The sequence below is a fragment of the Candida tropicalis genome (assembly GCF_000006335.3).
Source record: "Candida tropicalis MYA-3404 genomic scaffold supercont3.3, whole genome shotgun sequence".
NCBI classification, from domain to species: Eukaryota; Fungi; Ascomycota; class Pichiomycetes; order Serinales; family Debaryomycetaceae; genus Candida; species Candida tropicalis.
Genome location: NW_003020055.1, coordinates 830208 through 856419, shown reverse-complemented (window position 1 = coordinate 856419; position 26212 = coordinate 830208). Strand labels below are relative to the sequence as shown.

At 31.7% G+C, this 26212-nt stretch overlaps 10 protein-coding genes across 10 annotated transcripts; 4 read left to right on the top strand and 6 right to left on the bottom strand. All coding sequences in view use genetic code 12, as the record gives it.

Moving 5' to 3' along the window:
• Positions 1-583: 583 nt before the first annotated feature.
• Positions 584-1603, top strand: CTRG_02459 (class I SAM-dependent methyltransferase; the record flags this gene model as incomplete). Its single annotated transcript, XM_002548116.1, has 1 exon — positions 584-1603. One exon carries the CDS (start codon positions 584-586, stop codon positions 1601-1603), a length of 1020 nt encoding a protein of 339 aa, XP_002548162.1.
• A 57-nt stretch (positions 1604-1660) lies between these two features.
• On the bottom strand, positions 1661-2320 carry CTRG_02458 (E2 ubiquitin-conjugating protein; the record flags this gene model as incomplete). Its single annotated transcript, XM_002548115.1, has 1 exon — positions 1661-2320. The coding sequence occupies one exon, from the start codon at positions 2318-2320 to the stop codon at positions 1661-1663; it is 660 nt and encodes a 219-aa protein (XP_002548161.1).
• Positions 2321-6039: 3719 nt separating this feature from the next.
• Positions 6040-8181, top strand: CHS4 (Chs4p; the record flags this gene model as incomplete). The annotated part of the gene is made up of 1 exon (XM_002548114.1): positions 6040-8181. One exon carries the CDS (start codon positions 6040-6042, stop codon positions 8179-8181), a length of 2142 nt encoding a protein of 713 aa, XP_002548160.1.
• A 1709-nt stretch (positions 8182-9890) lies between these two features.
• Positions 9891-10457, top strand: RCT1 (Rct1p; the record flags this gene model as incomplete). Its single annotated transcript, XM_002548113.1, has 1 exon — positions 9891-10457. The coding sequence occupies one exon, from the start codon at positions 9891-9893 to the stop codon at positions 10455-10457; it is 567 nt and encodes a 188-aa protein (XP_002548159.1).
• Positions 10458-10623: 166 nt separating this feature from the next.
• Positions 10624-13158, bottom strand: KIP3 (tubulin-dependent ATPase; the record flags this gene model as incomplete). Its single annotated transcript, XM_002548112.1, has 1 exon — positions 10624-13158. One exon carries the CDS (start codon positions 13156-13158, stop codon positions 10624-10626), a length of 2535 nt encoding a protein of 844 aa, XP_002548158.1.
• Positions 13159-13670: 512 nt separating this feature from the next.
• Positions 13671-14957, bottom strand: LAC1 (Lac1p; the record flags this gene model as incomplete). Its single annotated transcript, XM_002548111.1, has 1 exon — positions 13671-14957. The coding sequence occupies one exon, from the start codon at positions 14955-14957 to the stop codon at positions 13671-13673; it is 1287 nt and encodes a 428-aa protein (XP_002548157.1).
• Positions 14958-16253: 1296 nt separating this feature from the next.
• Positions 16254-17462, bottom strand: SSN8 (cyclin-dependent protein serine/threonine kinase regulator; the record flags this gene model as incomplete). The annotated part of the gene is made up of 1 exon (XM_002548110.1): positions 16254-17462. One exon carries the CDS (start codon positions 17460-17462, stop codon positions 16254-16256), a length of 1209 nt encoding a protein of 402 aa, XP_002548156.1.
• A 1737-nt stretch (positions 17463-19199) lies between these two features.
• CTRG_02452 (phosphopantothenate--cysteine ligase) lies at positions 19200-20234 on the top strand (the record flags this gene model as incomplete). Its single annotated transcript, XM_002548109.1, has 1 exon — positions 19200-20234. One exon carries the CDS (start codon positions 19200-19202, stop codon positions 20232-20234), a length of 1035 nt encoding a protein of 344 aa, XP_002548155.1.
• Positions 20235-20321: 87 nt separating this feature from the next.
• On the bottom strand, positions 20322-21794 carry SAM50 (SAM complex subunit; the record flags this gene model as incomplete). Its single annotated transcript, XM_002548108.1, has 1 exon — positions 20322-21794. One exon carries the CDS (start codon positions 21792-21794, stop codon positions 20322-20324), a length of 1473 nt encoding a protein of 490 aa, XP_002548154.1.
• A 657-nt stretch (positions 21795-22451) lies between these two features.
• Positions 22452-24455, bottom strand: CRZ1 (DNA-binding transcription factor; the record flags this gene model as incomplete). Its single annotated transcript, XM_002548107.1, has 1 exon — positions 22452-24455. One exon carries the CDS (start codon positions 24453-24455, stop codon positions 22452-22454), a length of 2004 nt encoding a protein of 667 aa, XP_002548153.1.
• Positions 24456-26212: the final 1757 nt, after the last annotated feature.

The window sequence follows — 26212 nt, the reverse complement described above, 5'->3', positions numbered from 1 at the left end:
AACTGCAAAAAAACAAAAGATAGTTAGACAACTGTGACAACAAAAGATGCTTTTTTGCGTTTCTTATCTATAAAACTGAATAATTGCGAAATTATGCAACTAAAATGCTTTTCTTTTTTGTCACAATGTAAGGGTGAGACAATTGATGGGTTGCTTATCTTTTTATCTTCATTTTTATAACTAAAATACATTCAAAGTAATGGATCAGATTTCTGTAATTGGGTATCCATAAAACAATGCAAGTTGCCTCATTAGTTTATGCAATTTGATTCCAAATTTGGCAGTTATTTTTCGATATGTAATTATAGCATCTATGCATGCAATGTGGTCTACGGATGTGTATATATATATATATATACGTTCCTGAAGGTTGTAATTACGGGAATAACAAAAAATAAAAAACAATCTAATGACTAACCCGTTGTTCATCATGAACGGAATCATCAACTTTAAACAATTGATACTATTTATTGTAATTTAAACGGGGTTTGATTTACTCTTTTCTGCTTCATCCGTCTTGCCAACCCTTTTCTTCGGAAATACGTCTTACAACCGGAGAAAACAGAACGAAAAAAAAAATACGATGTACAAGTACCCGAATATAAATATTCTTTTATTTCTCTTTTGTATCTCCACCCCAACAAGTGCTCTTTCATCATTATTTTCAAACACGTCATCCACAATGTCAAACCATAAAGAAACCGTTGATGCCAACTTGGCTATTTTCAATTCTGAATTTGCTATTAAATATGATAACAAAGAATCCCAACAAACATTAGCACTTTTATTTGCAAAATTTTTATTAGAATATGATTTCAAAAATCCAACTACAAGAAAAACCCTTGAAGAAACTGAAAAACCACTTGGTGATCCTACTAAACCATTAAATGGATTTACTAGAGAAAATATTTTACCTGATCCAGAAACATATTTACAAAAATATCCAGATACAATTTTTAAACCAGGAATGAAATTATTAGATTTTGCATGTGGTACTGGTATGGTTACTGAATTATTTGCACCTTATGTTAAAGGAGGTGAATTAATTGGTATGGATATTAGTAGTGTTTGGTTAGAAAGATTTAATGAAAGATCTAAACAATTTAGTGATCCAATTATGAAAAGTTTTGTTTATGATGTATTGGATGAATCAAAACAAGAAGAATTGAAACAATTTGAAGGTGAATTTGATGGTATTATATGTACTATTGCATATCATCATATTTTTAATTATGAACAAGTTACTAAAAAATTGGCAACTTTTTTAAAACCTAAAGGTTGGTTATTTATCGTTGATTTTTATAATGAAGATGTTGAAAAACCAGGTGTAAATGTTTCAAAAGCAGTTCAACATATGGGTGGATTAAAAGTTGATAAATTGAATCATACTTTGAGTGATATTGCTGGATTGAGTAATGTAAGTAGTGCAAGAGAATTCAAAACTTGGATTTGGCAACCAGAACTGTTTATCAGTACACATTTAAATCAAGCAACTATAGATAAATTAAATAACGGTGAGTTGCAAAAGAGAACAGTTGCTGATGGCGATGTTGAATATTTAGTTGAATCAAGTTTGATCTATGCCGTTGGTCAAAGGGTATAATAAAATAGAAAAGTATTAGATTTATTATAATATATATAAATGTATAAATGTACAATTCTACATAATAATGCACAGTCTTTCTGTATTACTAGCAGCATTAGCTAGTCTTGCTCTTTCTTCAGGATCTAATTTGGAAAGATCTATTTCAACATTTGTTCCATCATTTTTCTTTCTTTCGTTTTGTTCATTTAATAATTTCAATTTTTCTTCTTCAGCTTTAGCAATGTCAGTACGATTTTGCGCCACTAAATCAGAAAATAACCTAGTAAACCTTGGATTTTCTTGATTATTCCAACGCTTACTATCTGCAGCTAGTTTCTTTTTAACTGCATCTGTAGTTTGAATCGATCCTGTTGTACTTTCATCTCCAGTCATAAATGATAATAATCCAGTTAATATAGTTGCAACACTCCAAGCAGGATTCCATGTATCTGGATGGTAATCACTCATACTCAAACATAATCTAGTATTTGTAGAAAATCGTCCATTTGGAGTGATTATAGAAATTGCAGGTGGTTTAAATGGATAATCAGTAGGAAATCTAAGAATACCATGATATTGTCCACCTTCATATGGGGTACCTTCAGGTCCAGTGATAACATAATGCCATTCCAAAATATTTTCATCATTAGGCTTAGCAATAATATATGGTGGAGGACTATTTTGTATTGATTTGAATTCTTTTTGAAGACGTTTAGTTGCTTGTCTACTAGCCATGACTAATCCTAACTGTTATCTATGATGATTCAAAAAAAAATGGGAGATATGGATAAATGATATTGCGATCAGGAGGGGTAGGAAAATGATTATTCTAAAACCTATTAAACTTAAGAAATACAATAAAACAAACTGAAGAGGTTTATTATTTTCCCTTGATCTGTTGATGTGTAACTGATAAGATTTCTTGTTATCAAACGAAAAGTATCAAGTGTTATACAGGTTTTGGTTATTTTTTTTTCTCTCTCTGTCTCTGTTTTTTTTTTTCCTTCAGCATTTTTTTCTTCTCTCGTTTTCCTACCATGGATTTTCCTGTATTTCCAAACTGATTGTGTGTCTATGTGTACATAGTGCGTGCATACACCAAAATCAGATATCTGCAAGATCACACGACTAAGAAAAACGTCTCGCTATCAATCTCATCAAGCAGGTACTATGAACACGGAAATATGACCACAAATAATAATAAAAAAGATTGCAACTACAGACAAGACATCAATTGTGGTATCCTACATTTATCTCTCTTCCATGAAGGAATAATTCTATACATATCTTTTTGGCGAGTTTTCTTATCATCAGTTCTTTTTCGTTTCTTTCCATGATGGCTCGGCTTAAACCTACGTCTTAACTAAAAGAGTGGCGGGTGTCATTGTTGTAAAACGTTTCTTTAGGGATGAATTAATCTAGAATACAGTGCATCCGCATAATCTAACCCCATCGAAGAATGAAATTATCGATTGCTTAAAATTTATTCGAAATCGAAAATAGAATATAATATAAAACTTGAGTTGAACAAATATTAGCCAGAAGAATTCTTATATGAAACAATTAGTTTGCAACTTCAGCATTTATATTCCCGTGATTCCCATATAGTATTAAATATTACATAGGATATCTCAGCAATAACACAATACAAGTGATATTTGCAATCAAAAAAAAAAAAAAAAAAATTCAGGGGGTTGGGGAGGTTAGAGAGAGGGGCACTAGGGAAATTTTACGACCTTATGTAATCGGCAGTTTATACTAAAATCTAATGAAAGCAAATCATAAACTGATTACTTGCTGGTTGTGCAATTACTAATTCTGAATTAAAGCAATAACGAAACAAATGTTGCTTATCTGATCAATAATGTCGTAAAGTACGAAAGGTATAACGGTGTTTGTACATTCTATTGAAAAAGAAAATGATCATTCAATGTATTGTTACATAGTATTGGCAATTCATAAACATTCTTCAATCAACCAGGTTAGAGAATGTTGAAAATTATTTTGTTCAAATAAAAGTACGAAAAATTGACGAAAAAAATAAAAAGTCAAACTTGAAAGAAAATTTCACTTTGATTAACTTTATTGCGATTTTATACTTTAGGCAAATGAAAGAGAGTCTTATACCACCTCGTGGTATACCAATCTCTCGACGCGTTTATTCACAGTAATGTATAATTCAGTAGGATTTTCATGTCTTATTTTTGTTGTGTTGGTGAAAGTGAAATTGACAGTGAGAGTAAATTACGTGTAACTGCATCGTCAAGTACTGTAGATTAAGAATATAATATTTGCATGTATCTGATGCCACGACATTTTTTTTGGCGGGATTGCTTTGGATTTTTATTATACACCCAGGGCAATACAGATTTAAAACACTCACAGTTGATAACCTGGTCTATAATAAACAGTATTGATGTAACGGTTAGAGTTTTGGGAACAAACCAGTAAGACGTAATGGTACCTGAAAGGATTGTAACCGAACTAAGAGAAAGATGGTGAACGTGTGAGAGGGTGTGTGTAAGTGTCGAGAAAAGATATTAGTAAGATTGCTAAAAATAGACTAAATAAAAATAACGACTGCGGTGTGTGTGTGTGCGAGTGAGTTAATTGTTCTTTTTTACACGAAAGATCTAAGTTTGTACATCATTACACAAAACTACCATTGTTTATGTTTATTGAAAATTTTCGCATTATAAAAAAAAAAAATTGGTGGTTAAATTTCAAAGGGTTACGGTTTTGATTGGAAAGGGGGAAGGGACAGACCTTAGTTACGTAATCCCTGATTGATGATGATGAAGGTGATGTACCTTGAAGGATAGGTCGCTTTTTGTTCATCTCTTTGTTGATTTGTAACCAGTAGTGACAGAAGAATAACAAAGTAAAAGTAAAAAAAAAAAAAACTTACCAAGGGTAGGAGATGTTAAACGTACTAAATGATAAATTTAAAGAGGGTGTTGATGTACAGAAAACACCACAAAGTTAATACAAATGTATACTATGTTTGAATTGGGAAATTTAATGAATGAATTCATCATACAAGAAACGAAATACCAAGGTGTATTTTGGCTTGAAAGTAGTAGGTACAGCACTACTTGACATGAATTAGTAAATTCAATATTGAAACCAGGAAGAACAAACAAAAAATAATGGTAAACAATAATCAATAAACGATCTAAAAAAAACATCCACAGCCAAAAAAAAACTACCCTCCTTTACTGGTAAATTTACCGCCCCATCGATAAACTCTCATCTCAACACGTTTCACAATTGTAGAATGAATTTCAGGAACATTTAATAACTCACATTTCTCTCATTATTTCCATTTGAACTTTTTTCTGTTCTCTTTTGTTTCGATAATCACTGTTTACTTCTTAAATCAATTCTAGATTCAGTTACAGATTAGACAAGAAACTGAAAGTCTACATTTATACAACCAGCATTTTTTAATTCATCGGTTCATCTGGCTTCTTTATCCTCCCCCTCAAACTCCACCTCACATAGCAAAATAAGTACTTTTCTTTTCTTTTTTGTTCTTATTGAATTGTTATTGTTTTTTACGAGTTTAACTCACCATACATTATAGATTTCTTAAAAAATTTGTTACTTCCCAAATTAGGCGGATAATTCCACATTGTTTTGTTTTAATTATTACCATACTTCCCCCATCTTACACGCATTAACTCAACCACAACCACCACAATTGGATTATTCATCGCCGATTTCAAGCATTCATTTATATAAAATATCAATTTCCACCTGATTTTTTCTTTTACTTTTTCTTAGTGTTGTTTTCTTTTCCTTCAACTTATCAACAACAAGATTATACTCATTCTTCAGTTTGATTATAATTGTGCCATTATTTTGTTTTAAATTTCAACCGATCTTACCCGTACATTTTTCTAACTTATCGAGTGTTGATATTATTAGAATTGACAAAAAAAGTCGAGCCTGTTATACTTTTGTGGATCACGACATTAGGACATAACAAACTAAAAAGAAATTAATAAAAGAGACATCGACCGACATTCAACAAACAGTACGACATTCAAGGTTACAAACTAGCACGACTTTATCCATCCACATTAAAATAAAAATAAAAAGAAGAAGAAGAAGACGAAGAACAAAGAAAAAAAAAAAAAAGCTGTACTGTATAATTTTGTGTGAAGTAAGAAAATAGAGCAGTTGTCTATTGAAAGAGAAAGAGAGAAAAGAAAGGAAGAAAATTTTTTTTTTTTTTGTTAATACTTCCCCTTTGTACGTTAATACGAAAAAGGTAATTATTCCCATTCAACAAAGTTCCCAAGTTGACCACTGTTACAACTACGACCAGTACTGCTACTGCTATCACTACTGTCACAGCTGATACTGCCATCCCACCTGCTACTTCCACAAATTCCGCTGGAATCACAACTAGATCTGCACCTCCAACAACAACAACAACACTGTCCAAAATGAGCAGCCATCCATACCGTCAAGTTTCAAATGCTCCCTATCCAATTCTGGATAACTATACCCAAAGTGATCCTTCCTCATCAAGTTCTCCAAGCATGACTGAAGTCACTTCTGGTTTGGAAGATTTGCATTTACCTCCGAACAAATCATACCCTTCCGATCAAAATGGCGTTCACGTTAACAACAATAACAACAACAACATCATCACCAATCACCACAACAACAACAATACTAGTCAAGAAAATATTGTCACACAAACCGTTAATGTTCCACGACAATTGATTCCTAACTTACCTCAAGAAGGTTCTCCAAAGGATTATAAACAACATCATGCAGTTGGATCAACATCAAGAAAAACACTGCCTCATAGTCAACAACATTTTTCTCCAACTATCAGAAGTTATGATGCACCATACTCCCCGTTGGTGAATGAACAAGTACAACCACAACTTATCAAGCAATCTCCAACTTTAAATGCAACACCAATAAAGTCACCACCACAGATGAATGCTCCATATCCAGTCTATCAATCACTGACTCCACCACCAGTTTTTGCATCAAAGGATAGCGTGGTAATTTCGCCACCTTCAGTTCCTTTATCTGCTACTTCATCAGTCACCAACTTGAACTTGAATCAAGCAGATATTTACCAATCTAAATCGGAAAATAACTTGTCCGTGACCAACAACAAGTTTGGCCATAATAGATCGGTTTCTTCAACTTCATCATTTTTTTATGATCGTAATGATAATAGTTCCATGATTGATTTCAATCAAAATGTCATTCAACTGTATTTAGGCCAAAACTCAAGTCATTTAATGCCAAGAATCAAGACTTTGGAATTGTATCGTAAGAATGCTAAGAAATCCACTGATCCTAATGTCTTGTTCCAATATGCCCAATACATGTTACAAACTGCATTATTATTGGAGACTGAATTGCAAAACATGGTTGCCAGTAATGCCAATGTTGGTGGCACTACGTCTTCACAATCCTCAGGTTCACAAAATGGTACCAATTCTCCATTTACCAACAGATCAATTGAAAATTCGCCTAGAAAGGGCCCCTTGGATATTAAGAATGGTGGAGGCCATAAAAAATCTAAATCGATTGATTTTGCAAATATAGAATTAGAAGGTAACGAAAAGAAATTAAAGAAGGCTTTGTTGAAGGAAGCTATCAAGTATCTTAAGAGACTTTCTGACAAAGGTTACGTTGAAGCACAATATTTGTTGGCTGATGCTTATAGTTCCGGGGCTTTAGATAAGATTGACAATAAAGAAGCATTTATTTTATTTCAAAGTGCTGCCAAACATGGACACGTTGAAAGTGCTTATAGAACATCATATTGCTACGAAGAAGGTTTAGGTACCGGTAGAGACGCTAGAAAAGCAGTTGAATTTTTGAAAATCGCTGCTTCTAAAAATCACCCTTCTGCGATGTACAAATTGGGTGTTTATTCGTTTTATGGAAGAATGGGTTTACCATCTGATATGAATACCAAGAAAATGGGTATTAAATGGTTAGGAAGAGCTTCTAATGTTGCTACTGAATTAACTGCTGCTGCTCCATATGAATTGGGTAAATTGTACTATCATGGGTTTGAAGATATTGTACTTCAAGATAAAAAATATGCATTAGAATTGTATGCACAAGCTGCTGCTTTGGGTCATTTAGAATCAGCTGCTATTTTAGGTCATCATTATGAAATTGGGGAAGTTGTACCTCAAGATTCAAACTTGTCTATTCATTACTATACACAAGCTGCATTAGGAGGTGATCCAAACTCCATGTTGTCTATGTGTGCCTGGTATTTAGTTGGGAGTGAACCATACTTGCCAAAGGATGAAAATGAAGCATTTGAATGGGCCAAGAGAGCTGCTGTTTGCAACTTACCAAAGGCACAATTTGCATTAGCCAATTTCTACGAAAAGGGTATTGGATGTATAAAGAACAATAACGAAGCACAAGTTTGGTATAAGAAAGCAGCTGAAAATGGAGATGAAAAATCATTACAAAGAATCAGTGATAAAGAAATGGTTAGAAAAATTCAAAAGAATTTAAAGAAAAACCCACCAAACACCAATTCTATTAATGGAGGAGGTTCAAGTGCTCAAGATAAAGATTGTGTTATCATGTAAACGAAAAGAAAAAGACAAACATAACAAAACAAAAAAAACTAATGAAATCAACGATTTATAAATAAATCCATGGGTAATAAATAAAAGAAAACAACAAAAGGGACAATTTTTTAGGGTAGAATCTTTTTCTTTTTAATCAAGAAGGGCAATATCAAAAACTAAAAAGAAGGAATTCATATAAACATTTATTATTTTATTATTATTATTATTATTATTATTATTATTTAATCAGTATGTATATACAACTTTTAATATTTCAAGTATATATACGCAAAACACTATCTTATTATAAACCTTATAAACTCTGTTATATTTAGAAGTAATAGTGGCGGTGACCTTTCACACGTGACCCGATCAAATCAAGTTCACGCGTTTCATTTTAAAGTGTCTCAAAAGATTTAATGATTTTAGAATTTCTTTTTTTTTTTTATTTTCATTTTCTTCTTCGATTCGTTTCAGGTGCGATTTTGTGGATACAGAAAAAAAAAAAAGAAAATCACATTACACGTGACATCATAAAATGATACATTTAGCCGAATATGAATGTAACCAACAACAGCATCACCACAACAACGAAAACAATAAGAAAGTCAAACTCTAAATTCACAAGACGAGTTGGTAATGGTAGGCTAAGTAACGTCATACCTTTATTTTGTAGACAAGCAAACTATAAAGTATGAAAATGGTTACACAATTTGTTCATTGTTGTTTCTAGAATATATGTGGATATGGACGTGTGGAACTCAATTTTTTTTAGAGAAAAAGAAGAAGAAGAAGAAGAAGAAAAAAAGAAAACTATTGTAATTGCGTATCCCCTGAATTTGATTTCATAAGGGAGTTCACAAAAATAATATTTGCAACTGGTTCAAACAATCTTGAATTGTGTGGATGTGTGAATATATTAACATGGCTTATGCGATTGATTGATGGCGAGCGTTCAATTCAGTGTGATTCCGGTAGTCGGTGTTTCACGGCATTTGCATGAAAACCAAAAAAAAAAAATAGAATTCATTTTTGAGTTCTCTGATCTCTTCCGTGTAAGCATGAGAATTTAAAATGAGAAACGGGGCTTATAAACTGTGTTGTGTTGAAACGATTATGATTAATGATTTCTTCTTTTTGACTTCTCTGATTTCAAATTAACAATTGAACCGTTGATATTTAATATCGGATCGATGATATCGTGTAAAATTGGGGGGAGTTTCAGGTGTAAGAGAGTAAAAACGTGGAATGTAAACGTGCATTGTCTTATTAGTTAGAGGGGATAGAGGGAGAACAGAAAAGAATATTAAAAAAGAAACTTTTGATTATACAATTTTGTCCCTCATTTTATATTTTCAATTTTTGTGGTTAGATATTTCACAATTGGTTGATTGATTGATTGTCTGTTTGTTGAATTTGAATGTGGGCTCCGCTTTTGGAGCAGAAAAAATTCATTTGCATTCATCATCATTCATTTTACTCTTTGCTGCTCCTACTCGTACTGATTTTGCTGTGGTTGCTGTTGTTCAATTTTAGTTCTCCTAATAAATTTTTCATCACTGCACAATAACAATTCATCCCACATATTCATTTTTCTTTAAAACGTCCATTCATATAAATACTCCTTTGATTTCCCTCAATTGATTTTTTATTACATCTTTCTTCTTCTTTTTCTTCTTTTTTTGATTATTACAATTTTCAATTACAAACTATAACTACAATTAAACATGTCTGCTAACGATTTCTATTCTTCCGGTGATCAATCCGAATACAAACCACAACAATCTTCTGGTAACAACAATGACGGTCAACAAGATAGAGGTTTCCTTTCTACTGTTGCCGGTGGTCTTGCTGGTGGTTACGGTGGTCACGAATTAGGTGAAAAAGCTAACCACAGTACCTTAGGTACCGTGATTGGTGCAATTGGTGGTGCTGTTGGTGCTAACAAATTGGAAGATGCTTACGAAGACAGAAAAGACCACAAAAAACAAGAACAACAATACGGTGGCAGAAACGACAACCAAGGTGGCAGAAACGACAACTACGGTGGTAGAAACGATAACCACGGCGGTAGACGTGACGATTTCGGTGGTAGACCAAACGACAACTTTGGCGGTAGACCAAATGATAACTTTGGTGGTAGACGTGACGATTTCGGCGGTAGACCAAACGACAACTTCGGTGGTAGACCAAATGACAACTTCGGTGGTAGACGTGATGACTTTGGTGGTAGACGTGATGACTTTGGCGGCAGAGATGACCGTAGAGATGACCGTAGACAAGGTGGATGGTAAGCTTACGATATTTGATTTCATGAACCAACAAAAAAATAAAAACAACAATCTTTATGTCTTAGTTTAAATTTCGTTATAGTTTTTTATTTCTTTCAGCAATAATATAATTACAAAAAGAACAGAAATTATTATCCCGCATGTTCATGTATTTACTTCTCTATGTCTCCTATAAATCATTAGACACTTTTGATGCTGCTTGTTTATTTAGCAATGGCAATTTCGACTCGGATAATGTTAATGAAAGTCTTCGATTTGAACTACTCAATGGTGGAGATCTACCTCTTTTCAAATCCGTTGATAATCTTTTATTTGTAATTCTGCTACCATTGATATTTAATGCTTGTGGTGGGGAATCTAATTGAGGATCAAATGGTAAATCCAAATCCAAATCAATATCTTTGAGTATGTTGTTCATTTTAGGTGGACTATTTTGTGTATCATCGAGATCAAATCTTATATCAGAATGAATGATTGAATTGTTTTCCTCCATACTTGTATCGTATAATAAATCACTGGTACTCTGTTTCTTGAGTTTACCATTACTAGTCACTTGCTTGACACTCTTGGGTTTCTTCAACACTCTTGGTGGTGATATATCTGTTTTCTGTTTCTTGGTAGGCATTCCATATTCGTCATGATCATCATCAATTTGCATCATACTCATATCATCAGGAGTTTGTGATTCTTGTGATAACTTTGTTTTTATATACTCCATAGCAAATTGTTCCATTGCGGCATCAAATTCTCCATTAAGTAAATTCTCCAATCCTTGTTGAATATCAAGAAGCAATTGTTCATTAGGATGACCATTTAATAATCTACCAATTGTATTTGGTACATAGAAAAATTCAGTCAAGTTATGAATCAAATTATCATAAAGTATACTTGAATACAACAAAAGATCCGTATGTACTTCATTCTTCATTGATTCAATCGATGTGAGATAAATCTTGGTGTGGAACTCATTCCATCCATCCTCATTTTGCAACCGTTTCAATGTTTGCGTGGCCGAATCTTCTAAAATGTAATCTAAATCTGTTGGTTGTCTATATTGATGCTCTAGCTGTGGCAATTGATTTGAAACTTTAATTAACAACTGTTCACATAAATCATAAATGCGCAAGATGATATCATTGGAGCACTCATCCTCTGGTCGGTTATCTAGAATCACTTCTGAATCAATCTTTTGAAGTAGTAACAATTTTCTTTTAGCTAATAAGAAATATTTCTTCCATTTTTCTTGACTTTGTTTAGCTAATGATTTTTTAGTCGATTCAAGACTTTCCAATAATGTTTGGAATACTTTTTTTTCTAAATCTTTCCTCTTGCTAATGGCAATATCAACAACTTTAGATTCTCGGGCACGCAATTCTTCAATCTCTTGTTTTTGCTCTGTAATCATCTTCAAATAAGAACCAACATGACGATCCAAATTGTGTTGATTTCTAATCAATTTTGTTTTTATCTCTTTGGCTCTATCTGCATATTTTAAAGTATTTAATGTCTCATCATAATGTTGTGAGCTTGGTGAAACACAAACAATCATAACTGTCTTACAATTCCCACCTAATGAAAATTTTAATAATCTTGTCAATTTCGAATCTCGATATGGGACATGGTTTCTTCTTCTTGGATCACATAATGCATTAATACAATTACCCAATGCTAACAATGATTTGTTTATATTTGCCCCTTCATTCAATCGAGCACCTCGATTTTTTGTAGCTGCTGCACGTTCACTACCAGCTAAATCAATAATTGACAATGTTGCAAATGTATGCTCTTCAGTGATATCTCCAGTTCTTCCCTTTTGTATAACATTAATCTGTAATACTGCATGAGATCTACTTGACGTAGCATTTGCTTCTGTAGGTGAAGATGTTCTATTCTTATTTCCTTGGACAATCAATTCCATAACTTCTTCTACTGAATGAGGTCGATGACTAGATAAATTGGCAACTGATATTTTATTATTTGCATCTTCTCGAATAACCAAATTCTTGCATAATGTTGCAGGGTTTAATAAATCTCGAATAGTTTCATTATAAATCTCAAGATACGATAAACTAACATCAAATATTTTTGTATCACTTAAAGATTCAATTTTTTCATACAATTCCTTCATAGTTAGAAATATAACACCTGGATTTTCAGGTGTTCCAGATATAGTATGAGTTTTACCACATCCAGTAGCACCATATGCAAAAACAGTGGCATTATATCCATCTAATACTGAATCCAATAATGGTCTTGTAGTATTATTATAAACTTGATACTGACTTGAATCTTCATCAAATAATCTATCAAATACAAATCTATGTTCTCTTATCCTTGACCCTTTAAAACTATTAGGAAATGCATTTTTTTGCATCTTGGCTAAAGGATTTGTTTCTGGCGGATCAAAAATCAACATTCGTTCATCAACCACATTTATAATCTTTCGTAACCCCCCAGTATTTATGATTGATCTTTTCATAGGTCTATTAGATGGTGATCCCGTGGATGTGGAATTGGAATTAGAATTGCCCGTTAAACATCCATCACCAAGAAATATATCTTCATTATCTGCTTTAACTAGTTTCTCTGATTCTGCAGCCGTGAAAGGACGTACACGTACTGCTACTGATATTGAAGATTGTTTAGCTTTAGGTACAGATGGTGTACTACTTGACAGTGTTTCTAAACTATTACTACTAGACATAACATAGGATGAGCCGATAATGTCGATGGTTATGGAGTTGGTATTTGTGGTTGATTTCTGTGTTTCATATTAAAAAAAAAAAAATCAGCAGAAAATTTTTTTGTTTACGTTTCTTCCTGATTTCACACACACACACTTTTGTCTGGCTGTTGCTGTTTCCTTAAAACTACGGAGAAATAACACGCGTCAAGTCGTGCTACCAATCGAGAGATGAAAATTAATACAAATTGATCATAAAACACTTCGTAGCATTCCATGACAAGTATATTAACCAAACAACAATGCAGAGCGAAAAGACTTTATCATATATAAACTAATTCATAAGTTATTCTTAAAGAATAGAAAAAAAAAATATAAAACTACTATCATAATATCTAATATACATAATTAATACCTAAAGGGAAAAACAAACAAATAAATCAATTGAAAGTCCGTAACTTTTTAAATTCAGCAAATCAATTGTCTATGATTTTAATGTCTCTCTTTTTTTTTAATTTAATTTAATTATTTATTTATGCTTTTCTCTCTTTCTTTTCATCAAGAGTAGTTTCTGATGAAGAACTGAGAGAATCTCTATCATCGATTATCTTTTCTTCATCAAATAATTCTTCTTCTTCGATTTCATCATCTTCATCATCTTCATCGACAACATTCTTCTGCACTTCTTCCTCATCTTCGCAGTCTGCTTCCTCGGCTTCGTTGACAGATTCAATATCAGTATCGTCTTCATCACTTCTGACATCTTCGGCACCTTTACCAGTGATGACCTTGTAAGCAACTTTAAGAATCAAATACATCCAAATACAGGTGATAATTTGTAAACCACCTAATAAACCCATAAAGTAATCAATAAGAGCAGGGGTCCAACATCTCTTTTGTGTGTAGCCTTCAACACATCTGCCAGAGGCCATCAAAGTAGTAGCATTGTTCCAAGTGTGGACGTAAATATAATTATAAAGACCATGTCTCAAAACAATCCAACTGACCAAGAATACAATAAACATAGCATCACAAGCAGTCGGGAATCCAGCATACTTCAACATCTTAGCGCCACTCAAGGCAATATCAACACTATCCATCAACATCAAAATCAAATGACCAATTCTATAGAAATAATAGTAGTAGGACCCAACCATTAATAAACAAGTGATAATATGGTGACTAAACATTTGATAATGATCTTTTCTTGGTTTTTCAACATTTAAAACAAAAATTTGTTGCAACCAAAAACCCATAGATATCAAATAATAACTTTTAAATTCAAAAAACATAGAATGATTTGGCCAATTGATATAAACTTGATCTAAATTATTGAAATAAGGAGAATGCCAATAGAGATAAACCCCATAGATAAAACTAAATGTATAATAAGTGAAAGACCAACTTTGTTCTGCAAATCTAGTTTTAGCCTTTTTACTATGAATGTCACAGAATCTAGAAGCAAATGGTTCAAAACAATATTTCATTAAAAATGATCTTAAGAAAGTAATAACAATAATCCAATGAAACACATTAAAGGCATCACTTATATCAATGTCATAAATCATTTTACCAGTAGTTTCATCAAATCCAATGGCATTTTGCAATTTGATGAATTTTGTAGTGTACTGATGGATTATATTGGAATTCTTGGTGAAAAAATGTAAAGAATATAATAAAATCAACAAGTTTCTTGACAAAGGGATTTGATTTCTTTCAATCAATGCTAAAAATGAATCGTGATACTTTTGATCTTCTTCAGAAAGTACAGATTCCTTTTGATTCATATTTAGCACTTCATTTGTTTTTTTACTTGTCATATCTAGGAATATTTAACTAAAGCGAAAGAAAAAGTAGGCTGGTTGAAGGAAGGGGGGAAATGATAATGAAAAGACCACGGGTTAGTAAGTTAGTTTGTTGTCCTTGATGATGAAATGCTTAACAAAGGTAAAAAAAAAAATAGTAAGGAGAAAAAAAAAAAGAACAAATAAAAAGAAAGGTACTGTATAATGTATAATTATGAAGAGAGCGAGAAAGTGCGAAGAAGCAAAAAAAAAAAAAAAAGAAATTTCATTGTCTGGATTTGGCAAAAAAAAAAAAAATTTATGTAAGTAACAAATATGAGCCTAGCACAAGTACACGACAGTGCTTAAAAGAATCAGCCATTAATTAAACGGGATTCATGTCGGAATTCATATCTGCAGTTAAAGAAAAAAAAAAGAAAGAAAGAAAGAAAGAGAGAGAGGCAGTCATCATCATGGTACGATTATTTATTAGTCGAATTATATCTTAATGAACGATATCAGAATAAATACATGGATATAATTCCCGTATACATTCTAATTTAAACTCAACTAAGAAAAAATGAAACAGAAAACGCGCCAGAACAAAAGGCACGAGAAATTAATAAAAAAAAAAAAAATCCAACAACTAAGAAACAAGTGTAATCATCTCACATACTCTCTCTTTTTCTTCCCCTCCACCTCGACCCATAATTTCGTTACGACCATCGGTATAGAAGAAGAAAAAAAAATTTACGTCGGTTCTCCCGTCCAAGGAATTGATTTTTGAAACGGCAGGACGCGATCATTCAAATTCATAATTATTCCGAGGATGACTCTGCTCTTTTGTAATTTAAACTGTCAACTTGGTCAATCACCACAGTAGTCTATCCGATGCCATTATTTCCGAAAGATAAGTCAATCGTTTATTTTTAGTAATCTCTCACAAAGAAATTCTTTTTTTTTTCGATTATGATCTTATTCGTTGGCATTTCAAAAGAAAATTAAATCAAAGCCAATTACAGAGAAAGAGAGGGAGAGGGATATGTTCTGCACAATAAAAAGTTTATTGACCATTCTTAATTGTAGTACTTTTAATTTCTTCCTCTTATTATTATTATTATTATTTTTAACTCTGTATCGTTTGTCGACCTTCCCACCCTTATCGGTTTTATTCATAGACTTTTATTTTACTTTGCAATTGAACCGACACACTAAACAACCCTCGTGGTTCGTACCGATCTATAAACTGTGCTATTGGCGAGAGAAAATGACAATCATTTTTTTGAAAACCTCTAACTTTAACTGTTGTGAGTATTATTCTGTTTAACCGATTTACATCCTATTTAGCAACATTACTTGTAATGCCTTTTTGACACCTTGTTCGTTGTATCTATTCCATAGAACATACATATTCATCATATCTTGTACAGCTTCAACAACTTCATCAAGATTAATATGTGAATGTTCCAAAAAGTTCATAAACTTGTTGATTTTAATAGTATCTTCATCCAAAATGTCTAGATCGAAATTATTCAATTGATCTGTATTTGTCTGTTGATTTTGATTTTGAGTTTCTGATTGGGATTGTTGTCCATTGTTGGTACTATCAATATCCATCTTATCATCACCTAGTTTTGTGTTAGTCACCTTGGTCAAGTTCATAAGATCATCGATATTCATTTCTTTACCATTTTCTTCATTCGATTCACCAGTACTTGTAGTGGTGTTGTTTGTGGTATTGTTTGTGACTGTGTTGCCCCCACCATTGTTATTACTATTACTACCACTATTATTATTATTATTAACAGCAGAAGAAGAAACAGCGGTATTACTATTACTATTATTATTACTTTGTCTTAGATGTGACAAATTCTTTTTCAACACAATAGTGATGTAAATTGCTGCTATGGCTATAGTATGAGGAGGTAATAATAAATGAACATCTGTGATATAACTATCATTGATTAAACTCCAAGCATTTTGTAGTTCTTCTTCAGTCAACTTGAATCCATAATTTGCATAGTTATTTTTTAAGAAATCTCTAATTTGAATTAACGATTTATAAGGATGATGCAACAACAAATAACTATCCATTTCTTCAATCAAATAAAACTCAAATTCTGCTAATTTAGTAACATCATGAGGAATATATTCCGGCCATATATTTCTTGCTTCTGAAATAATCAATCTTATATGTTGTGGACATTCTTCAATTTTACAAGCAACATATAAACAAGTGGTTATCAACAAATACACATTAATTTCTTTGATGGAGACTCGGGTGAGAAACCTAGTAAGATAGATTTCCGCAGTTGCAAGAGCTAGTTGTCTGATATTTAGCCTTCTTCCTAATTTTATCAACAAATTATGTAGATATATTCTCATGTTGTAGTCATAAATAATATTTGGATAATCCTTAATCAATCCATTTTGAATCATTTTCCTTTCTAGTAATAAAACTTTTCTTCTGGCTTCTAATAATGAAAACCTGGTAAGTTGCCATTGATTTCTCTGTGATGAGTTCCAATAATCTGCAGACATATTGTTCTTTGAATGTAATGTTGACTGGGTTGTATTTGATTGTTTCGAAGTTGAAAAAGTTGTTCTCTATGTGGGTATGACTACGATTTTTTTTTTCTTGGTTTGGTTCGTCATACAATAATGTTACTCTGGTGCGCTTGTCTCTGGCCAAAGATCTGTGTCAATTTTGTTGTCCCTCCGCACCAGAAAACCAACAGATCTGGACTACAAAGAAAACCATACTAATTCAATGGATATTATCATTATAATCATTATTAATATTATTATTATTACACCTACTCTAACTCTACTTATATATCATTAGCATATCTATTGGTCAACTCCATTAAAAGCTGATCAACGTCAAAAATGAATAGTTTCTTCCGTGGATTATTTAAATCATTGACTATTTCACCATTTGGATAATCATCTTTTAACTTTTGAATATCTGTTGATCCAGTTACTTTGATAAAATTAACATTCTCTTTTAGTTGATATTGTCTGTCATCTGTTGTTGTTATCAGGATATCATCGTCATTGGCTACTCTTGGAATGACCGCAGAATATGCAACCAGGATTATTGCAAGAAGAACTGACACTTTCATCGTTATAACGGATTAAAATGTATTGGTTATGATAAGGATTAAAAAAAGGGTATGATGGTTATTGAGAAAATTTACTAATAAGTGGTTAGAGGAAAATTTAACCTCTTCTTATAGTTGCAACCAACAAGGGAATTAAAATTTTATATTGGTTTCCATATTGAGGAATTTAGTTGCATGGCTAAGAGGGTTACTCCGCAAAAAAATAAAATTAACCTAAAAACAGCAAAGAATATTTAAAACAACCGTTTGTTTTACTTCTCCTTCTATTATTCACGGGAAGATTGAAGTGAATCTAAATCTAAATCTAAAACGATTAGATCAATTCAATTTGTAGGATACATGTCTGATTGTGAAATCTGTGCCTATTTGTGATTCAATAGATTTACCACCATCAAATGACAACGATTTCTTTTGAACTAGGAGTGAAGAGTCTGATCATGACAAAGGATGTTCTTCTCCTGTATCGCGTAGCTGAAATCCAAGACATGGATTCCAGTATGAAACACAACAAGAATTGTTTGCTGATTTTGCAGGATGAAATTCAACTTTACACGGTTCACGTGTTTGTAAACCTTGGTTCTAGATTTTTTTCTATCAGAACCCTTACATGACCCATAGAGTTCCTGCTCTTGATAAAGATAATTTCTTGATTATACAAAGGTTACATCATCATGAGTAGTGATGTAATTAGTATTCCGTTTCCAGTAATTAATTTTCTTGCGACAACAATTAGCAACCTTAAAACAAAGCAGCATGAACTCTATCCTGTTATTAGAAAACAAATGCTTCCGTGGATAGAACTGACAACTAACCAATTCTTTATCCAAAGATTTTTTTTTTTTTACATCATTCATGACTCAATATTTCTTTCACTAAACTCAGACCTCCGAATGATTACTATGTTTTTGTAGGGTGACTCTAATTTTTCTCCGTTAGAATGGACTGGGCTTAAGTCACCCACTACCCTCGTTTAGATCTCCAGATTTTTTCCAACCAGTTTTTTCTTTTCATCTTTTTCCTCATTTTAAGTTCCGTCCAATTTTTTTTTTTCTTTCTTTCTTCTTTCCCACACCCAACAATCGATCAAACCAAAGCAACAACCAACAAACCATAGTATAGAGTTGATAATTAGAGATATATAATCATACAAACAATGACTCCTCCACTGCAAAAGAATTTCCATACAGCTAATCCAGAAACAGAATCAGCAATTGATCGTAGTATTCCGGAATTTGAAGCTGCTAAAACCTCGGATGAAGATGAATATTTTAAAAATCATAAACCACCTTCATATTTATCAGAAATTGAAAAAGAAGTACAAGAATTTATCAATTATCATCTTAATACAACTGGTAAAAGAATTGCCCTTGTAACATCTGGTGGTACGACTGTTCCATTAGAAAATAACACTGTTAGATTTATTGATAATTTTAGTGCTGGTACTAGAGGGGCTACCAGTGCTGAATATTTCTTGGAGAATGGATATGCTGTTATATTTTTACATAGAGAGTTTTCATTATTACCTTATTCTAGACATTATAGTCATTCAACCAATTGTTTTTTAGACTTTATGATTGAAAAGGATAATAAAATTGAAATCAATTCGAAATTTGCTGATGAAATGTTGATCGTTTTCAGAAAATATAATCAAGCTAGAGATTCAAATTCATTATTATTATTACCTTTCACTACAGTTAATCAATATTTATATACTTTGAAAACCATTTCGGAAAATTTACATATTATGAAATCAAAAGCATTATTTTATTTAGCTGCTGCTGTTTCTGATTTCTTTGTTCCACAATCAAGAATGCCCCAACATAAAATTCAAAGCTCAGCAACTAATGATGGAGAATTGGTTATTAGATTAGCACAAGTTCCTAAATTTTTAAGTAGATTAGTTGATAATTGGGCTCAAGGTGCTATGATTATAAGTTTTAAATTGGAAACAGATAATAATATTTTAATTAAAAAAGCAACTAGTGCATTAGAAAGATATCATCATCAATTAGTCATTGGTAACTTGTTACAAACTAGAAAGAAAGAAGTTGTTTTTGTAAGTCCAAATAACCATGAAGAATGGATTAAACTATCACCACAAGAAATTGAGGATAATGTTGAAATAGAAAGTAAAATGATTCCAGCAGTTATAAAAGTTCACGATGAATGGATTAATAAAAACCAATAGGTATTCTTCTAATTTTATTTATTTGTTTATGTATTTACATGTATGAATTAGAAAAAGAATACAAATCTAAAGATACAAAAAATTAATCTATAAGAATGATACACCAATACCATACTGTATACCTTTTCTAAGTATATCTCTTTCATGAGTAATCAAAGGTAAAACAAAATTCAATTCAAATCTAGCCATAGGGTGATTGAATAAAATACCAATACCATAACTAACGGAAAATTCATTACTCAAATGTTTAAAATTATTAATTAATCCAATAGATTTATCCATAGGTATAAGTTTTCCAAAATTGATAAAGTTATGAATTTTGAAATTAGATTCTTTATATTTTGGAATATCAGATACCAAAGATACACCACCATTCAAGAATAAATCACCACCAATACAAGAATTATAATCCTTTGGACCTAATCCATTCAATACAAATGAACGTACATCATTTGGACCACCAATATAAAATCGATCTAATAATGATGATTTGTCATTCAATGGGAATAGAACTCCAATTTTATTAGTAAATATTAATTTTGAATTTATCCATGGAAGATATTGTACAAATTGTGTCTGAGCAGCAGACTTAATATATGGGAATTTATTAAATTTAAACAATCCATTATATTCAATACCTAATTGGAAAAATTTCCCAAAATTAGGTAAATGTTTATTATCTCTAGTATCATAAATCAAATTATATCCAATGGAGGATTTATATTGTGATCCAGATTGTTGAATAACTTCCATTGATTTACTTCCTTTATTATTCAATATTTTCCAAGTATTTTCCAAGATCAATTCATGATTTAATTTTGAATTATTAAATTGGGTATAAATTTTATTAATCATTCCTCTACTTGTAACATTTGATTGTAACCAGTCTAATTTTCTAGTATTTAAACTTATGATATTTTCAGAAATATAATTAACATTATTTAAAATTGGTTGATTATAGTTAAGTAAATAAGATGCTTGAGTTTTAGTACCTGTTATAGCATCAAATATTAAATTTTCTCCACCTCCAAATAAATTTCGAAGTTGAAATTGAATGTATCCATCACCTTCTCCATTTCCTATATTTGTTCCTGTTTTAGCAAAAAATCTCTTTACTGGAATAACATTAAATACAGGTACAACATACATCGATTGATTTTTAGTAAACATTGGTGGATTAACTAAATTAGTACTAACTAATAAATTTTCGACTACACCTGATTTAATTAAATTTTTGGAAATATCATTAATTGATGCAAGATAAGTTTGTAGGGATAGTACAGGAGATGCTAATAATGGTTTGAATTGAGTATGTAAAAATCCATCTCTATAAGATTGACTATTTGTAATTTGAACATTTTTAATACGTATAGGTTGATTTTTATTTTCTTTGAATAATTCTTCAAGATATCTCTTATTTTGTTCGAGTAATTGTTCTTGTTTAGATTGTTGAAGTTGTTGTAATTCCTTTTCAGCAGATGTTAGTGTCAGTGATGCTGTTGATGTGGTTGATGGTTTCATGGAATCCATGAATTGATCATGTTCATTATCTAATGACATGATTGTTGATTAATGAAGACTTCTGCTGGTATTGGAAACAATTGAATTGTTATATAGAGCGAGATTTTTCGTTTTTTCTTTTAACCTGCAGATCTTGTATAATTTTCTTGTGCATCCTACACGACTAACTTGAAAGTGGAGAGTATAAAAAGGGCACAAACTGAATCCCATAAAAATTAAGAACATATTCTTTTTTTTCTTCAAAGTATGATTGTATGTTGTGGAAATAGATTCGTGGTTTATTTCAAATTTTTTTGGTTCAAAAGAGTACTTATTTTGTTTACTTACAATCTGTTTACTTCTAGCATAAAGTTGTGATTTATATTTTGAATATATATTTATTTGTTGTGTTGTTATTTTCTAGACTGAGAAAATCATTCGAACTTGTAGATAAGTTGATTAGTGGATTAATTCGTTCAATTAAAACAAACTATAGACAAATTACGAAAAAAAACTGGTCAACTAGTAATATACCTCTTATCCATTCTGAATAGTACGTTGTATATAATCTTAAATGTTTTTCATCATTATTGTAGATTATAAGTTATTCCTATTGCCTACTATTTTTAGTGAAATTCATCAATACACATAGATTATGTAGTAAATATATATATATATATATAAATACAAACACATAGAAATGAATTAATAACTAAACTATGAGTAAGTTGATTTTGAAGAGGATGAGGTTAGCAATTGATCATCATTGTTATCATCATCATCATCGCCATCATCATTTCCTCCACCTCGATCCACATCTCCACCATTTGTGGCTTCTTTAAGTATATTATTTGAATTTTCTTCTTCTAATAATCGTTTAACACATTGTTTACCAGCTTCCGTTTGGAAATGTCTTCTTAATGCATCAGCTCGAGCAAACAGTTTCCCACATCCCCATTTGGTTCCATCCTGCAAGAAACCTTCACATTTGAAATTTTTAACACCTTGATGTAATAATTCATGTCGTTTTTTATCATGCAGTCGAGCAAATGATTTCCCACATCGTGAACATATAAACGGTTTCTCTTGTGTGTGCGTTCGAATATGTGACTTCAAATTATAAGGTCGAGTAAATCTCTTCTCACATAAATGACAACCATACAATGACGGGTGTTTTTGTGTTCGTTTTGATGAACTTGTTGGTAAAGCCAATTCCAACATTTTTTCACGAGATTGTAATTTCTCTTCACTTTCATCATTTGGAGATTTGGACCGGGGTGAAACACTAGGATTGGATTTAGATGCATGACTTTTCCTTCGACCACGTTTCATGGATTGAAATTCCTCTGGACTTAAAGAGTCTTTATTATCACCTCCAGAATTTGCTGAAGGTGACAAAAGTTGTGAATTCGGTATAAGGCCATTAGATGAGTTATTATTATTACCATTATTATTGGTATTGGACTCAACATCACTTCTTGGCGAATTATGCATAGATGAATTTGCTGATGAATTACTAAACAAAGACGGTGTTTTGGCTGCAATGACTTCGGGAGCTTGGTTAATTGAAATAATGATTCCGGTTGCATCACGTTCTACTTCTAAATTCTCATCAGTTCCTTTACGCAGCTGCAATTGATTATAATTTGTTAAATTATTCTCTGTCAATAATTGATTTGAATTATTGGTAGCAGCAGTACTCATGATATCAAATTGACTACCTTGTGGTGGAAATTGTTTAGATTCCAGTTGCGGCGGAGGAGTAACAGTAATGTCAAAATCAAAGTTCATTTGTGGATTTGAAAAAATATATTGATCACCTTCGGGTTCGGTTTTGAATTGTGGTACCGTGAAACTTTCCTGATTGTAAGGTTTATTCTCCATAAAATTCAGATTTCCGAATCCATCTTGCTTTGCATTCTCCATCGCTGGGAGGTTTGTTGAACTTATTGATCCACCAAGGGCAATTTCAGCTGTCAAAAAATCATTTACTGTATCAAAATGATTAGGAACCAAATTATTATTTGAGCCGGGAACTCCTCCACGATTAGATCCAACATCGGAATATGCAGTTGGAATATTTGGTGGAATAAAACTATTGTTACTCACATGTGAAACAGCGTCCAAGTAAGGTGATGCAGGTTGTGATGAATTTTCTGAATACAATGAATGAGTGGAATACTGACTCGGAGATCTAGGATTAAGCAAATTACTATTGCTGTTATTGTTAACATTCAAATTTGAATTAACTTGAAGAAAATCTTGCAGTGATTGTTGGTAATGACCTGGAGAAAATTGATTACTTACTTGTGATGATGGTGATAAATAGTCATTAGTCGTAAATTGTGGCAAGTCTTTTGTATTCAAAGAAATATCCGATGCATTATCAGTCATATATATACCACCTGAAGGCATACTGAAGTTTGGTAATGGGTCAGTTGTCAACTCAACAGTTGGTGCTGGAGGTGGTTCGAATGATTCAGAATATTCCTGATTTTGTTGTAGATGAGGTTGTTGATGAGAACCCAGTGGGAATGATAATGCTTGAGCTTCATTATATTGATAGTAATGCATTTGATTCGAATTCTCGGGTTGCGATAGTATGGTTCTATCTATAGATTGGTTGGTAGTTTCTTCTTTAATTGTAATCGAGGGAGGAGATAGGTTGAACACATCATATATTTGTTTATCCTCATCCTGACGGATATTATTGGAACTCATTGTAACAATGAACAGTTGAAAATTGACTAAACGGGGGACTGAAGATAATACTATTTACCTTTACTAGAAGTTTTGGTTTATTTGTCTGTTTTTTTCCTTGGGTTATTAAAAGGTGTTATGAATATATTATCAAACTTTTTAATGATGCGTATGTGGATAGTAGATTTCAAGGGACTTGTAATTAATGTCGCGGGTTGTGGAGGTTTATTCTTGTTTTTTAAAATGCACGTGTGTACTTTGAAATTACTAGCAGACGAAGGGATTAAAATAAATAAAGGTATAAACACGCAATATAAGTCAATTCTGTTGTTGTATGTAGTTCTGTTAATGGACAAGAATTGAATTATCTACTATAATGGAATAAAAAAAAAATTGAATTGTACCTGATGATAGGATAATATTATATTTTTTCTATTGCTTTTTTTTTTCTTTCTTTCTCTCACTCACTTGACTTTCTTGTAATTTTAGTTAGAAAATAAGCTAGGTCGTGTACTTTTGTTTAGTAGTTATTACTAAGACAATAAAACAAATGAAAAAAAAAAAAAAAATGTTTTAAATTAAATAATACAGTAACTGAAATGCGGAATAGGAACTCTCACAAAGAAAAATAATAAGATGATTTTCCTCGAACTGTTAGCAAGAAAGGAATTATGGACTGGAAATAAGAGAGTGGCTCAGAATGAAGTACTTTAAAACAAATAAAAAAAAGAGAGAACCATCCCAATTTACTTTTTTTTTTCAGATATTTCAGATCATGTGTAATCTTCGGCTGGTTTTATATATAAATACTCTAGAATGTTATCATTCAATGATCATTATTCCTAACCTTCTATTATTTGATGTGATAGAATCATGACTTTCTATAATTAATTCTTTTTTCGAAGCTTATCTATACTTTACCGGTGACTTCCATGACTATTGTTAAGAACATTTACTTTCTTGAAGTCAGTTGAATTATACTTTTTATTTTATTATTATTCTCTATAAAAAAAATTGATCTAGACTGATTAATCTTAACCGCATCGGCATTATTTTCTTCCCTTGATTTAAACGCTGTTATTATAAATCATTCCAATGTTAATATGAAAAGAAGGTCTTGCAGTTTATTTGCTTGTTGTACACAAAGCATTCATTTAAACTAATTCGGTGTGTGGTGGTTGACTGATTGCGAAAAAAAAAAAAAGAAAAAGCTACGCTAAATTAACGTCAATGGCTGCTGCGCCTTTTTTTTTCAAAGTCTCTTTGTGCATTATCACTGTGCACTAATAAAAAAAAAAAGAATAGAAAGAATCGTGCATTACCCGAAAAGCAAGCCTTGTTTTTGTTCACTTGATTCCCCGGTTGTTCTTTCAACATTTTTCCAGAATCTATTCAAGGTTATACCTTGTACAACAAGACTATGTATTGTGGTTATGCATTATTACTAAAGCAAGAAACTACAAGTCAAACCCTAATGACCTTCTGGTATATTACTCAACAATACATTCTTCAATTGATAATTCATTCTTTGTATACTTCTTGTTTTTATTTTTTTTTTCTTGATATTATTGTTTTTGATATATAACCCTAAACTACGCATTGCAGGAATCCCGGATTAGAAGAAATTTGTCTTTAATACACAAGTTAACACCCGTTAATTAACCAGTTAGTTCTGTGTTTGGTAATCAATGTATAATGCACTAAGCTCTTAATACATGAATTTTGTGGTTTAGATCTCTTCTTTTTCCTTTCAATAATTACTACAGGAATATTATTCT